Source organism: Rattus norvegicus, chromosome 1, assembly GCF_021556685.1.
Source record: "Rattus norvegicus strain SHRSP/BbbUtx chromosome 1, alternate assembly SHRSP_T2T, whole genome shotgun sequence".
Taxonomy (NCBI): Eukaryota; Metazoa; Chordata; class Mammalia; order Rodentia; family Muridae; genus Rattus; species Rattus norvegicus.
Window position 1 is genome coordinate 212,970,964 of NC_141534.1, and position 15,478 is coordinate 212,986,441.

Consider the following 15,478-nt stretch of genomic DNA (forward strand, 5'->3'; position numbering starts at 1 on the left):
GCCGGCTCTGTTGATCTTCCATCTGCAAATAAGCGAGAGGGTGAGCTGGCAGCGACAGGCTGAGAGCCGCTTCTGATCAGTGGCCGCCACTGGTCTCCCTGACGCCAGTGGCTCTCACTCTGCTCTTGGCTGCCACCCGCGAACACCCTTCCCTTTGGGAGTCCCAGGTTGGTGCCAGGGCCAGAGATGCTACCAAACACCCTGGGTGCAGAGGACAGGCTGGATCCCACATGGCTCTGGGATCAGGATGGCATACCTCCCCCCACCCCCGACTCCTGTCCTTAGGGCCAAGAAAATACACAACAGCAAGCTGGGATTTTACCAATTTTATTTCTAGATTTTTTTGTCTTTTTTTTTTTCCTGGACCATGCTGGTCACATGTCTGTGCTGGGAAGCGCCATGGTGTGTCAACCAGAATACACAAAGCCAACCTGACCACCAGCCAGAGCCCCTCAAAGCCATTCATGTCACAGGGCAGACTGTGTGGATCCACCAGCCTTTGGCCCTTTGGCCAAAACTTCACCCCATCACCATGGACACAGCAGCCCTCAAGGGTCCTGCCTGGTTGGGACGCCTCAGCTAAGCTGGTGGTGACCCTTTTGGTTTGGCAGCTTGCTAGGGAACCTGGGGCCTACAGCATTGCGGCTGGCTTTACATTAGCACAATGCTGTGAGTAACACAAAACAAGACAGAACACTAGAACCTAACAGATTAAATGATGCACCAGAGACTCAGAACAAATCTCTCCGGGTCCAGCAGCATGGTGGCATGCACAACAGGCCGCTACAAGTAACAATATTGATAACTAACAGAACACAGTTGCCCTGACTGCTGTGATGCTATGTCCCAGATCAAATGAAGGCCCAGCATGACAGGATGATCCCCAGCAGGGTCCCAGGGTCCCTGGAGGCAGACCACCCCACCCGCCTGCCAGGCCTATGCATGGCTAGGTGATACATGAGGTATTGTGTACAGGAACCTGTTTGTGTGTGTGTGTGTGTGTGTGTGTGTGTGTGTGTGTGTGTGTGTGTGTGTGTGTGTGGTTTTTTTTTTTTTTTTGGGAATACAGCGGTAATCACATTAATCCAAAATTGAATCACAATAAAAAAAAAAGTACAAAAAAGGGCATCTGTAAATACACTCTTCTACGAGGAAATTAAAACTTGAACATGGCAGTTTATGACATTGTAAAAAAAAAACAAACAAACCAACAACAACAAAATAAAACTGACCCTCCAATAGCAGCGAAAACAACATGAAAGATACAAAGCAACGTGAATCTGGTTCCGAACGCCGGGGATCCTGGGAGTCATTGGTAGCAGCGCTGTGAAAGGAGCCGCGGCCTGTCCCGTGTGGTCCCTACCCTCCATACTTCTTCTCTCACATCCCCTCTCCAGCCACCCGCTCTCCACCTCCCACCAACACATCCTGAACAGAAAGGCAGAGCCAGAGGTGTGCAAATTACCTACTGTTGCTAACTTGGGAGCGGCGGCAAGAATGTGCCAGACTCAAGACTCTTTTGGAGTCCCCTAATTTTCCTCAGTTTGGATGGCTCTCCAATGGGGCCAATTGGGTTGGGAAAGTCAAGGAGACCACATCTCCGTCTTTGTGGTTTGTTTTTTTTTGAGGACACCCCCACTTGCCCAATAAAAGACCAGTCTCTCAGACATGGCCCTAAACCTTCGCCAGCAGGGCAGAAGGTGTGCGTTTGAATCAAGGGAAGATCACATTGCTTTGAGTCACACGGGTCATGGGCAACCTTCCCAATAAATACTCTTCTGTAGCCTTACGTATAAATTAGAGATTTTAGTGTTTAAAAGCCTCCTGTGTGAAAGACTTAAGAGTCGTCCTGAATCCCCTTGTCCAGGTAATGCCATCACGGTCCCTACTTCCAAACGCCAGCTGGCACCAAAAGATCCCTCCGACTTTGCAGGAAGATCCCGGTGGTACGAGAACAGAGCTTTCTCTTCTCGACCCAACAAAACTTCCCAAGCACCTCATGCTACCAGCCCTACACACCTGCTGTGCAGCCATCAGAATTGAGTGTGTGGACATCCCCCAACCATTCCACTAGACCCCCTCCCCCACCGACACACACACACACACACACACACACACACACACACACACACACACCCAGCAACACTGCCTCCAGCTAGCTGACCAAAAGTGCTTTGAAATGGAATGGTTTTGGAACATGGAGAAGGAAAACATAACAAAACAAACCACACACAAAAGAAAAGCTGTGGGTTCAACCTGATGTGAGTGGGCTGCAGGGCCACCAGGCAAAAACCAGCATCTCTCTAAACAGGAACTACAAAACAGGAAGGTTACAAAAATAGAATATATTATGTCACTATTTCATCCCTACCGCTGCGTGGCTGGCTGGCGCTCTGTGAACCTGCAGGTTGTGGGGGGCAGAGGGCCCATAACATGAGCCCTGGAGGGTGCCACACGCCACGAGGCCGCTAGAGGTCGAATCGACCATCAGTAAGGTTAAGAGGTCTGCCCACTCCTGGGATAAAGCACAGGTATCATCAGGTAACAGGGCTGTAGGCACTGAACAAGCAGGGGAGTGAGGTTGAGGACCTTGCCAAAGCTGTGCCTTTTCAGCAAAGCAGAGTACATTTCTCTACCTAAAACCCTTCTACTTTAACAATGGTTTGCTGTATTTTTTTTCCTTCTTTTTTTAAAGCAATGTTTCTTAAGCTTTTTTTTCTTAAACACATAAAAGAATCAAAAATCCTTCTCAAGACTTCCTGTGTGTTAATCCTATTCTTAGAACAGACAAGCACATTAATAGAAAACTAGTTGATTACTGGGGTACAGAATTCTATTTTTGTAGCACCCCCCCGTCTCCCTATACTCAGGGTGATGCGAATTCTATCTCTCTCTCTCTCTTTAAGACAGCTTTCAGGTATTTTTTTTCTCTTTTGCTTAAATCAGATAGAAAGGAGAAAGATTAAGGAAAAACAACCAACAAAGAGAACAAAACTTCCCCTTCTGGTAACAACACATCCCCAAGGGGGACCTCGTCAGGAGCACCCGGGCTGGCTCCTTTCTCTTCGCGGATGCCACTACTTGGTGACTCCCGCCTGCCCGGTGGCCCTCAGATGTCCACATCTCGGACGTCGGTGGGTGTGCAAGCCAGACCAGCTTCTTCCTCCACTTCCCCTTCCTCCTCGGTGGCCTTGGGATCGATGTTCTGCTGGGCCTGGCGCAGGCTTGACTCCAGAAGGGCTTCAATCTGTTCCTGGCAGGCACGGAGGCAGTCCTGGAGAGGCGGGCGGAGATGGAGGGAGTCCTTGTTTAGCCAGAGGCCGGTGGCCAGGGCCTTGACCTGCGAGGCAGGCTTTGCTAAGGGCAAGGCTTGAGGAGACTCCCCAAGTCACCCCCAAACCCAGTGAGGCGAGAGCCGTCAGAGAGTAGAAATAGAAAGCAAGAGTGTCCCTTCTGGTCCCCAGCCTGGAGACTTCTGCCTCAATGCCATTGGACAGTTGGGTATCTGTGGGACACTCAAGTGCTTGTCCACTCTATGTTCTCAGGCCCCCACAACCCTACATGACACACCCTCCCCTAATTCAAGACAGGGAGGTCCCGGGAATGCCACCCTTTGGATGCAATCTCTTTAGGTGGCTCCAGAAAGAGAACCCATGACAGGTTCTACATGGCTGGGGAAGGTACCCCTACCTCTCTAGGTTCCCCCTATCGGGCTGTACCTTATACTCCCCAAGGAGCATCCATCTCTTCCCCCATAGCTTTTTGCCCTGGGTGGCCTCTGAGGGAAGGCAGCTCCAGCACTGGTGGAGCTGGAAAGCATTTCCCCAGCAGGGAGACTCATGAACTGAAGTCTTGCTTAGATGGGGTGAGGATAGGGCACTGCCTACATTTGAAGCCAGTAGGACTCCTGGGGGAATACGCGGGAAGCCTTCACATCAGAACTCGCCTATCGTTCCCCCTTTGATGAATTCCATGGCTAGAGGATGGCAGGGCAATGGTCCCATTTCACAGATGGGGAAAGTGAGGTCCAGGTGGGTCTGGTATGGACCCACAGACTCCCTTTCCTTTCTGAATCCTGAAGGCTCCCACATGCCCACACACCCCACTCTCAGTTTTCTGGAGCCCCAGACACTTAGGGGAAGGGGGTGCATGGTTCACAATTGAGAGGTACAGGAATGAGGGGGCAGGGTGCCCCTGTGGTTGATGCCAGACAGGGCAGAACAGCTGTCACACCGGAAGCCTCCACATGCCAGTGACTCTGACCTCCGTCGAACCCCCAACTGAAGTTCAAGCCAGAGCTGGACTTTTGCCTGTCCTGTCTATGCCAGCTTGCAATGCCCTCGAGGACACCTTCATGCCCAGAGTTCCAAGCACAATCAGCCATACTCCTCAGCAAAAAGCTACAGTTACTTAGTACCCGTGGTACAGTATGCCTGGTGCAAACCACTCACACAAAGAAAGTTCTAGAATGTGGTCTATACCAGAGTCCTTTGTGGATCCAACCCCCAACGTCTGCACTGAGAGAGATATGGTCCTAGGGTAGCTGGACCAGGCCTCAGCTTCACCTGGCACTACCTCCATATACATCACAGGAGCACTGTCACCACACCACATCCCTCTATGCCTGGGAAGACGCCCCTCACAGCTCCTTGTACACACAGTGCCTTGGTACAGCCCCCACCAAGGTTTCCTGGCCTCTACTCACCGGGTCACACTTGATGACTCTGGAAAGAAAGTGCGTTGTGCGGTAGCAGGAGAGGAAGTTGTTGGGGCTGCCCAGGTTCAGGCCCTGCATCGCGGCCACCACACTCCCAGCAGCCACCATGGAGGGTGGGTTGGAAATGAACTTCACATCTGCAGCAGAGAGGGACAGAGGTGGCTGTGAGCAAGGACAGTGACAGGCCTGTGAGTCAGCTCTCACCCACAGTGCTCAGCACAGCCTTCCAATGACCGCATCAACTCTGGCTCCCATGGAGACACCTAAGAGGTGCTACATGCACACAGTGCTGCAGCCCTAGACCCCGACGCGACAGAAGATCAAAGAGACTTGAAGGAGCTGAATGGGAATCAGAAACCAAGAGCTTCTGTTTTGAGGCAGCCCTCTGGACACCACCCTGACAGGATACATAGCTTTGTCTGTTAAAGGGACCCAGCAGAGGAGCAATACCTCCAGGTGGCTCCAAGGACTTAGTTCATGCTAGTGACTCCAGTGAACTAAGACCTTGCTATGGAATCAAGTGTAAATCACAAACAGCCCTTTTACAGGGAGCGAGACTCCAACCACCAGCCGGCACGTGGACCGGGAGTCCCCGGCTCCTTCCAGAGTCTGTCTTTCTCCCTCCCACGTTATGTCCTGTAAGGACCTCCTAACATCTGCGTCTTCACACTCGTTGCTGCTGGCACAGGTGTCACCGGCTCAGTTTCCCACTGCCTTTATCCATCCATGTAAGGGTGCACTCCGGCCACCTGTATCAAGAACTCCAACCCTAGCTAGAGCATTGCTCACACAGTCAGGAATGCAGGTCTGGGGGTGTCTGGAAGGGAGAAGTTATGTCCTCCCACCTCCTATAGGGGGAGCCCCTGCCACAGATCCCCTGGCCTTGGTGTCAGCATCTTTTCATTCACTGGGGTATTACTCTGGCCTCTCCCCAAAGTGGTTCCCGTGTGACAAGGGAGCTAGTTGCTTCTACAGGAGAGACAAAGCCTCCAGGCCACAGAACATTGGCTACCGTAGTTCACCAAGCTGTCCTTTACCTCCACCTGTCTCTTAGGGCTCTTCGTGAACTCTATCACAGACAAAGGCCATACAGAGATGGAGGAGCTGAGTCCAGCTGCACCCAGATGTGGTGATTATGACTTCTCTGCTGGTGTCTGGGGTCTTGGGAGGGACACATTGCTTCCAGAACATCCCGGGGGAGGCTGTGCCACTCTATCCTCATGTTATCTCTGAGAAACTCTGCTGCCTCTCTGAAGCCACTTTCAGCTCCATAAAAGGCTGCCTGGAGCTTCCAAAGGCTCTGCTCTCCTCAGAGGAACCCTAGCCAGCTGCCTCCCTGCCTGCCAGCAGGGCCACCCCCACCCCTTAGATCCTTCCAGGCTACCAAGGGCCTTAGTGCTCCCATCTGCCACCCCCTCGCTTGGCCCACCCCTGGGGAGGGGCTGACACCCTCAGCAGGTAATCGGCAAGCAGGACCCCCACACCCTCACACCAGCAGCTGTATCAGAAACACCAGCCACGGGGTTGTCACATTTGAGAAGATGTCACTGAGACAGCAGCGCGGGGGAAGACACTACAGGCCCCTCTGACATCACAGGCCTGCCTGAGCTCCAAACAGTTGTAGCAACTGAGGTCTGGTCAGGGCCACTAAGGAAGGGGGTCCTTGGCAGGTGGGAGAATGCTGGACCCCCTCAGCACTGCTAAGCCTCCTGGGGCAGGGTTCTCAGTTAGAGGTGGGGAAACAGCTGTCAGATGTAGTGCTGGGACCACCCCAAAATAGCAGGGTTTCTCTCTCTCTCTCTCTGTGTGTGTGTGTGTGTGTGTGTGTGTGTGTGTGTGTGTGTGAGCGCGCATGCGCACGTGCGTGTGCACTCCTGCATGGCTGTTCACCCTGACTAAAGTCAGCATGTCTACCTGGGGTCTGGGGCCAGGGAGGGTCCCTTGGAGGAGTCATGGGGAGGTTCTTTTTTTCTCTGCTTCCAGCCAGCCCTCCCAGGACTCAGTCAAAAAGACCTGGTCTGCAGCACCCCTGGGGTGGGGGAGGGGAATCTCTCTACGTTCCTGAACTGGCCACCCTGCTCTGGGGGATGTACTGTATGTAGCACGTGTGACTGAGTCTGGACCATTTGCCCCACCCTTGTAGGCACCCCTAGTAGGTGGCTCAGCCTGAGAGAAGCTAGGAGGGGGGCTCTATAGCTTTGTCTCCGTGTGAACACAGGCAGGGCAGGAAGCTTAGGAGCAGAGGCAAAAACCTCTTCAGAAAGCATGCAGTGGTTATACCACTTCCTGGCAGTGGAAAGGTTGGCACAGGGAGGCCGGGCCATTCTGTTAGGTCTCCAAGGCACTAGCCAAGACGGTGCCACCTAGTATCACCTATCTCCAACAAGCTGCCTGCACCCCGGGCTCAGAGCAGATAGCAAGGAATGAGGCATTAGCCTGGGAACTGCAAGGAGTCAGATGTGCCCGGGAAGAGTCAGGGCGGGGCCCTACCTGTGGCACAGAGGGCCACAAAGGTCTGTGCATGTTTGCGGATGATCTGCTTGTTCTCATCCGCCTCTGGCATTTTGGAGAGGAAGTGTTCGATGAAATCGTGGGGAGTCATGGCGGCCAGGTTCCATTTGAGCTTGTTCACCAGAAGCAGTTCCATTTGCTGCAGAGAATGAGGAACTCGGTCAAAAGAAAGGCAGGCTGATTCAAGAAGGTCTTAAGAGTGGGGACATCCGGGGGTTGGGGATTTAGCTCAGAGGTAGCCCTGGGTTCGGTCCCCAGCTCCGAAAAAAAAGAAAAAAGGAAAAAAAAAGAAAAAAAGAGTGGGGACATCCTGGGACCCCATATAGGTAAACAACAAAATGTGCCTGTAGAAAGTCTGAAGGGACAGACAAGCTATGGACAAAAAGACCTCCCACGGCCAGCGCTGCGGCCCGGGCGTCGCTAGGGGGCGCACACCGCCTACAGTTCAGAGCTGTTCCACCGCAGACTCGGTGGGGAGTCCGGAAAGGGGGCGGGCACAGAGGTAGAATGGGGTTGGGATTCTCTGCCCACTGCCACTTCGGTGTCATGCAGTGTGGGTGCCATCCATGGGGCAGGAGATTTGTCCATGGATGGCTGGACCTCCTGCCCCTTAAATCTCCCACCACTCAGGGATCGAGCAGCTAATGGAGGATTACGGGTGGTGGGTTAAGCAGTTACCAGCAACTCCTCGGGGCGGATAGAGTTGTCAGTGTAGATGCACAACTTCTCGGCAGTCAGGGGAATGGTCTCCTTCATCTTAGAGGCCACGAACATGCAGGTGGCCCCCAGAAGCTGCAGGCGGCTCTTCTTCAGGGGCTCCAGAGACAAGAAACGGTCCAGGTAGTTCATGGCCAGCGGGAAGACCTCCTCTTCGCACTTCTGCTCCTCGCAGACCTGCGGGAACCCGGACCCTGACCGTCAACGGGGGAGGGGGGTGTCGCTCGATGTGACCCCGCACCCTTTTTATAGATTGCACAGAGGGATTCCGGTGGCCAATTCCGGGGGATGCGCTCTAGCCCTGCGGGTTCCCAGTACCCACCCATCATGAAACTGAAAGGGAAAGTCCTTGGGCAGCTGGCGCGGCGGATCGAGGCAGTGGTGGCCACGGAGACCCCCGTCCCCGTTGAAATTAGGAAGCCACAAGGCAGGGAAGCCCACCGTAGGGTTGGCGGAGCGCCGGGGGCTGGGCACCGCTCAAGCGCACGCGAGACACAAAGGTGGCGTCCCAGGCCGCCGCGCTGCATTTCCCAGACGTCATCTTTTCAAAAAATATTTAAAAATATTTAAAAAATAACTAGGTGCCTAAAAACGGCCTGAAAATAACAATAGGGCTACCCTTGATCCAAGCCGAGGGTCAGGAGCTCGGTGGACATTGGGGGATAAGTCCCAGCAACTCAAACTTCGGGGGCCCCCCTTTTGCTGGGTGCGGGCGCTGTTTGCCTCTGCAAGGGCATTATAACTCACTTTAAAAATTATTTTAAAATATTTTGGAACCCTTGAGCCTCCTGTTGAACAACTGAAAATGTGCTTTGGTCCCCCGGCTTGACCCAGACAGGTTCCCCCAAATGCAGACCCGCACGGACAACAGTCAATCTCGGTGACTAGGGGGCCACGCGACCTTGCAGTCTAGCGTTTTCTCTGGGCCAGGCAGCGTGTGCGGGGTGCCCAGGGGTCCGTTGTTTGAACAAAGAGTCTCCCACCCCCAAATATTCCTCACAGTGTCCTATTTAGTGACTCCCGGCCGCCACGAGGCCCCTCGTGCCCGTCCCAGCGCCCCTTCTGCCACTCTCCGCCCTGCCCCCAATTATTAATAAACACTTTTGCTTTGCAATAAAGGAGCAAAGATGGCGCATAATATTGGCACGAGCGGCCCTTGCATACGTGTCCATGGATATTAATTTAAAAATCAAATCTATGCCCCCTCCCCCCTTAGCTGGCGCTACGCGCAGGGGCGGCCCCCGCTGAGGCGCTGCAGGAATGGGGCACAAGCGGGGGCCACAGAAGAAGCTCAGCCTGCATCCTCTGTGGTGTCTCTGACACGGTCCTCCCTGGAAGGCACCCCTCCCCGACTGCCCCCCCCCACCAGGAAAAGAAATTCCTATCGCCCCAACTCCTAAACCTTTCCCGTTCAAAAGGACCCGAAAGTGTCTATTTATTTTGTGAATCCCGAGTCCTAGCAACACACCGGGAAAAATCCGTGACGGAAAGGAAGAGAAGGGAAGAAGATGTCGGTGATAGCAACAAGTTGCCAGGGGGTCCCAAGCTAGCAGCCTGTAGTTTCTCACCTCTAGCATCCAGGTGGCCACGATTTTCCGCATGGATGGCACAATCTCCCTCTGCACGCACTTGAAGTAAGAAACGGAGGGCGCGCAGGTCTCCTCAGTCTTAAGCATGGCTCGCAGCACCCGGTCGTTGAGGAGATTGGTGTCAGGGTACGCGCGGCGGATGGTCTCCACTTCGCAGCACAGGAGCTGGTGTTCCATGGCGCGGCCGCCTGGGGAGGGCTGTGGTCCGGGTTGGGCTCCGGTGTCTGCTGCTGACGCGCGCTGCCTCGCGCTCTACGACCGGTCTCCGGAGCGCGCGGAGTCTGCAGCTCTCTGCTACTGCGCCAACAGCCCTCTGGAGGCTGCAGGACTTTGCAACTTCAACAAAACTCCCCTGTAGTCCGAGTGACGTTACTGTTGTTAAGCAGAGATCAAAGCCGGGCAGAGAAAAAGGAGGGGGGGCGGGCCGAGGCGGGCGCAGGGGGAGGGGGCTCGGGAGCAGTGAGCGGCGGGGGTGGGGGGGGACAAACCCAAAGCCTGCCCCCTCCCCCCTCGGCCTTCGTAGATATGCAAATCGCCGGGACTGCTTCTCTCTAAGCTGGGAAAGAGCGGGGCAAGGGCAATGGGGAGGGGGGCTTCTTTCCCCAAGTGGGTCCTCCGAGACCTGTGAAGGTGGGGTAGCGGCGGCTCTGGACAGGGGGACAGCTAGGAGGGAGGCCAGGCCACACGCAAGCCAAGAAAGAATGTATGGAAGGGGATCGTGGGGGGTGCAAGGACACCCTATACTTAAGCGGAGAGAATGGGCGCGTTTCCGAGGACGCCACGAGGGCACCCACGGGCGGACCGATTGCTAAGAAATCCCGTCGTCCTCGACTTCTTTCAATTTCATCAACACGTGTAAAATTCAGGAACTGTGTAACAGGCGAAGATGCCAGACGAGCCCTAAGTTCTCGTGCAGGCTCCCTCCTGGCGCACTGGGGTGGTTGCAAAGGGCCAGAGGGGTATCTTTGAGCTTTAAAGGGTCCCCAGCCTGGCATGTACTCGCTCAAAAATAAAATAAAATAAAACCCCGAAAATCTCAGCAACAGCTCAAGATGGTGGCCATTATTTCCTTCATCTATTCCTCCTCGCTGGGGGTGGGGTGGGGGTGGGGATGGGGTCTGAGATTTGCCTTCTTACAGTGACCGGTTTATCCTGGCCAGGGTCCTCTGGTATCCCCCTCCTCCACTGCCGGAGAAAAATAAATCTTTGAAGGAAAGGTTGAGACACGATAGGCTCTTTGTGTAATTTATTTTTTAATTAAGAAAAGTAAATCGCTGCAAGTATTAGTTGCCCTTCCAGGAACCAGACCACCGGAAGCTTCCCGATTGGCTTCGTTGGGGGTGTGTTTTGTGTTCCCCCACCTTTAGAATTGCAGCTGGGGCAGCCTTACAGAGTTTGGGGGTGGGGACTGGTGAGAATCAAGATAAATGTGTGAGCCGATAAGGTGATATTTAAAGACATTCTATAGATACTCGTGGATACCAGAATGGATCCCTAAGCCTATTTTAAATTTATAGTCAAATATTTTTAGAATGAAGAGGTTCCACCACCTTGGTCTATTACTTATTTCCCTAGTTTTGGGAACGTTTTCACAGTATCCGACCCCAAGTTAGGCGAACTATTCACATATTCTCCCCGGAATACTTTCGTGTCCCCGAAGAAACTGGTAAGGGAGCGCAAGGCGTCTAGGCGGCACGCAAGACACAAACCCCTCACTTTCCGAGCTCATTCCTCTTGCCCTCCCTCCCCCGACATTGGGGTCCCTGAAGTCCGGATCCTTCGGGACAGTGATTCCACTGTAGCTCCGAAGGTGGTGGGTGGCCCGGGCAGAGCGCCCACGCTTGCTCTGGCCACAGGCCCCGCCAAGCCTGGGAGCCTTAGCCTAAGCACGAGGGCCGCCCGGCTGCCTTTTCATTCATAAAATCCCTACCGGGCGGCAGTGAACATGATTTATAGAGCTGTGCGCTATCACCCGCGGCTGAGTGCCTGCGAGCTGAGCAGGCTAGCCTAGCCAGGGTGCGCCACCAAGGGCAGCGGGGCATAAAGGGGCTCGCCCACCCTGCAGCACGAGCTCGCGACCCGCAGCCACCCCCCACCACCGCGGGAAAGACCAGGAAACTGAAATTAGCATGAGCCAATCCGGACTCAGCGTTGTTACTAGGCGGACCGGGCAGATCTCCACGAGGAACTTCGTTGAGCTCTTCGCTCAGGGACAGGAGCAAAAGTGCAAGTCCGGTTAGCGGGCGTGCAGAGCCGTCCAGGAACCCGTGGGGGAGGCGCAGGAATTTGGGACTCGGTGGGGAGCTCCCATCCCCCATCTGGGGAACCCTGCTTGTCCGAATCCCGAGCCCTGGAGGTGGGCTGCAGTTCAGAGTTCTTTCCGGGCAACCGCTTTAAGAATCTCAGAGAAAGCGCTTGGATTTTTATTTTCCAGCGAAACAGTAACTTAAAACACAAACACTCATTTTCTTTTGCAAATTTAACTTTACATTGGCTTTTAAAAATATCTCGTGGCAGGAACTGCCCGCTCTGGGCTCACTTAAAGTGTTCTGCGTCTATTTGTCGTTGACCTTTTGGAGACAAAAGGCCACTTGCCCAATCGAGAGGGAACCACGTTATTTGAAAAGAAAAATCTCAAAGTAACTTTAATCCCCTTTCCGATTTCCTGCCTCCTCGAACCCTATCCCAACCTGACTGGAGCCAAGGTTCCAGAGAGAAAGAGAGCCGACTTTTAGTCTTCCGTTTGCCACTATCCCTGGCTGTGGGAACTTCATTGAGAGGTGGGAGGGAGCGCGTTCATTGAGGAACCCATGCCGTTTAGCGCCGGGGCTTGGATTAGGGGTGCGGGACCCGGCAGCAATCTTGGGCCTCTGGCAGTAGCCCCTCCCGCAGAGAAGCGGGCGCACCTACGTGGGGTCACCTGTAGCCGCATACCTGGCGGCAACTTGAAAGGTCTTGGCTGTTTCAGTTCCAGTTAGCCATTGTTAATTTAGCCTTCAAGTCGCCCGAGAAAACGCTTCCGAATTTGAGCCCCAAGGTTCCGGAGGCACTACAGCTTTCCTCTCCGCACGCTGGAGGCGTTTTGGGGCGCGCATGGCAGCCCACGTGCTACGCGGCTGCTCCGCCTAGGTTACCCTGAACCCACTCCAGGCACCCTTAAGCTAAGGTGTGTATGGTGTGTGTATGCTCAGCCCATTCCCCGTGCACACCTGGGACAGCCGCATCCCATCTTTCCATGCGTGCATTTCCAAATAAGTTTCAGTCCCCCATTCCCAACACCCAGAGCGATTAGGTGCGCGCCGTGGAATGAGCTCTGGAGTGGCAAGCCTGGCTCCAGGGACCCCGAGGGCAGAAATGCAACTTTAGGGAATGGTGTCTGCTCGGTCTCCAGCTCTCTGAACGCATCATAGGTGCCCTGAACAGTTCGAACCCGAGTGCTCTTTGGGGTTTGTGGACTTTTTGGCTCTGGCCCTCGGCCCTTCCCAGTTAAATGGTGGGGAGCGGGCACTCCGGCCAGGGTGAGTCACCCGTGGCCAGGCAGGACCACGTGGCTCAATCGCGGTGAGCGAACCCTCATGCGATCCAGGGCGCTGCTGCTGAAACTGGGGGCACCCAGGCTCTGGCATTAGTCCCTCAGCATCCCGAAGGGTGGTCAAGGGAGCAGAGCCCTCTGGCCTGCTTCCTGCAAAACCAGGCGTCTCCATTCTTAATCCAGACCAGTGGGGGCTTTAGAATTAGGTCTATGCGGGTTCCAGATTTCGGGACAGTGGCTGTGGCGGGGCCCAAACAGGAAGGGCAAACCTAGCCCCAGGTCCTGGAAAAGGTCTACTAGCCTCACGTGCTGAGCCCTCCATGGGGTCCCTACTTCTTGTGATGCTTGGTGGCTTGGACTCGCGGGAAGAACCCTGGCTAGCCTTCGCGGTTCCACAAACGCGCGCCCGGAACTCCGGGGTCACGGCTGGGGGAGCGCGCGAGGCCGCACCGCGCATTCCGCGCATTCCCGCCGGCCGGTGTTTCGCCGCCACGTGGTCGTCCTGAGCGCCGCGCTTACCGTAAAGCTTGGAGGCGACGCGCAGCCGTGGTTCGCGAGAGCCCGAGGACGCTCCCAAAGGTAAGATGTGGATGTGCACTTCTGTAGTGGCGCCGAGCCCGTGGGGCCTCTCTGTGTAGGAACTGCCCTTCCATGTTTATAAGGCGCACTATACTGTCTTGGCTCATGTGTAGGAAGGTGACTGATTGACCCTCTAAGGAACTGGACTGGGTACTGAAAGAGGTAGAAACCAGAGAAGAACTACAACCTTTGCTCCTGAAAGTTGAATTTTCATCATTATTTCAAATCAGTGTGGATCAGGCCAGGGACCTGTTATCAGGAAGTCCATCTGGAGGGAGTTTAGCATCCATAAACCTGCTATAACTATTTTTAAAACATGAGTAAGGATGGAGTTAGATAGATGGCTTGAACAGGTCTGAGTGCTTGCTGATTTTCCAGAGGACTGGATTTGATGTCTAGTTCCCACACCCAACAGCCCCAAACAACCTGTAACTCCAGCTCCAGGGGATCCTACACATTCTTCTGGGCTGTGAAGGTAGCCGCGTTCACACATGCACATAGATACAAACGCTAATAAATAAACAAGCAAGTAAATAAATATAATTTAAAGGTAAAAATTCAATCCATGGATGGCGTTTCTGGCGTTAACCAATGGGCTGCCTGACTCTGCCACATCAGGGAGTAGTTAAACACCTTAATGGTTAGTTTCAATTGTCAACTTGATTCAACCTTGAATTGCCTGGCTAGACAGTCTCAAGAAGTCCTATGGGTATGGCTGTGGGCAGTTGCCTTGGCTGTGTTAACTGATGTGGGAGGACCCAGTGTGGGAGTGGGTGGCACATTCCCTAGGCTTGGGTCCTGGACTGATTAAGAGTGGGAAAGATAACTAAGTGCCTAATTATTTATTATAATTCATTTATTTTATATTTTATGTACATTGGTGTTTGCCCACATGTATGTCTACTTGAAGTATGTCTGTGTGAGGGTGTCAGATCCCCTGGAACTGCATTTACAGAAAGTTATAACCAGAATCCTCTGGAAGAGTAATCAATGCTCTCAACTGCTGAGCCTTCTCTCCAATCCCTATCCCTGCATTCATATGTCACTGCTCTTGGAGGATGTGATGTGACAGAGACTTCGAGTTCCTTCCACATCGCCATTCCTGTGATATTGGACTATAAACCCTGGAGTTCTGAGCCAGAAGAAGCCCTTTCCCCCCAAGCTGCTTTTTTCCCATGACATTTTATCACAGCACAAGAAACGAAGCCAGGACAGGCCTAATATCACAGAGTCCTGTAGGGGTCAGAGATTCGAGGAGATCTCTTCTGGGCCATCCTTCAACCCCTGCTTTGACAGATGGACCCTTTGCCATCAGGGACAGGGCAGAAGCTGCTGGTGGACCTTAGGGGCTCCATGACTCCTGTGTGTCCCCAAAGTACCTCTAGATCAGATGCGTTCCAGCCCTGCCTATCTGAGGAAGTCATACCCACTCCCGTGGGATGAGGAAAGGCCCCCACCTTCCAGCTTGATCGGTGGATGCAGTCATTGTCAGGGCAGGAAACTGGAGTGCAGAGGGGGTGGGGGCAGGTTCACAATCCACACAGAGCTGGAGACAGGCATCTGTAACGCCAGCACTCCCAGGCGATAATGGGATGCAGGAACTGGAGAGTCCACAGAAGCTCATAGGCCAACTCATTGCTTTAAATACCAGTACTTGTAAGGCAGAAACAGGAAGATCCAAACTCAAGTTTAGCTAGTCAGGGCTACATAGTGAGATCCCATCACACACACACACACACACACACACACACACACACACACACACACCACCACCACCACCACCACCACCAACAACAACAACAACAACAACAACAACATCATCAACAACAACAA

At 53.8% G+C, this 15,478-nt stretch overlaps 1 protein-coding gene and 1 long non-coding RNA gene across 3 annotated transcripts in view; one reads left to right on the forward strand and one right to left on the reverse strand.

Moving 5' to 3' along the window:
* Positions 1 to 311: 311 nt before the first annotated feature.
* Ccnd1 (cyclin D1) lies at positions 312 to 9,849 on the reverse strand. 2 transcript variants are annotated; one of them, XM_087585008.1, is made up of 5 exons: positions 9,514 to 9,849; positions 7,907 to 8,122; positions 7,208 to 7,367; positions 4,706 to 4,854; positions 312 to 3,340 (listed from the first exon to the last, which is right to left on the reverse strand). In XM_087585008.1, the coding sequence occupies exons 1-5, from the start codon at positions 9,709 to 9,711 to the stop codon at positions 3,110 to 3,112; spliced, it is 954 nt and encodes a 317-aa protein (XP_087441134.1). In that variant the 5' UTR covers positions 9,712 to 9,849; the 3' UTR covers positions 312 to 3,109.
* A 2,721-nt stretch (positions 9,850 to 12,570) lies between these two features.
* Positions 12,571 to 15,478, forward strand: part of LOC120099967 (uncharacterized) — a 94,293-nt gene continuing 91,385 nt past the window's right edge. The window contains exon 1 of the long non-coding RNA XR_015652767.1: positions 12,571 to 13,645. This is a non-coding gene — a long non-coding RNA (uncharacterized LOC120099967). The remainder of the gene's footprint in view (positions 13,646 to 15,478) is intronic.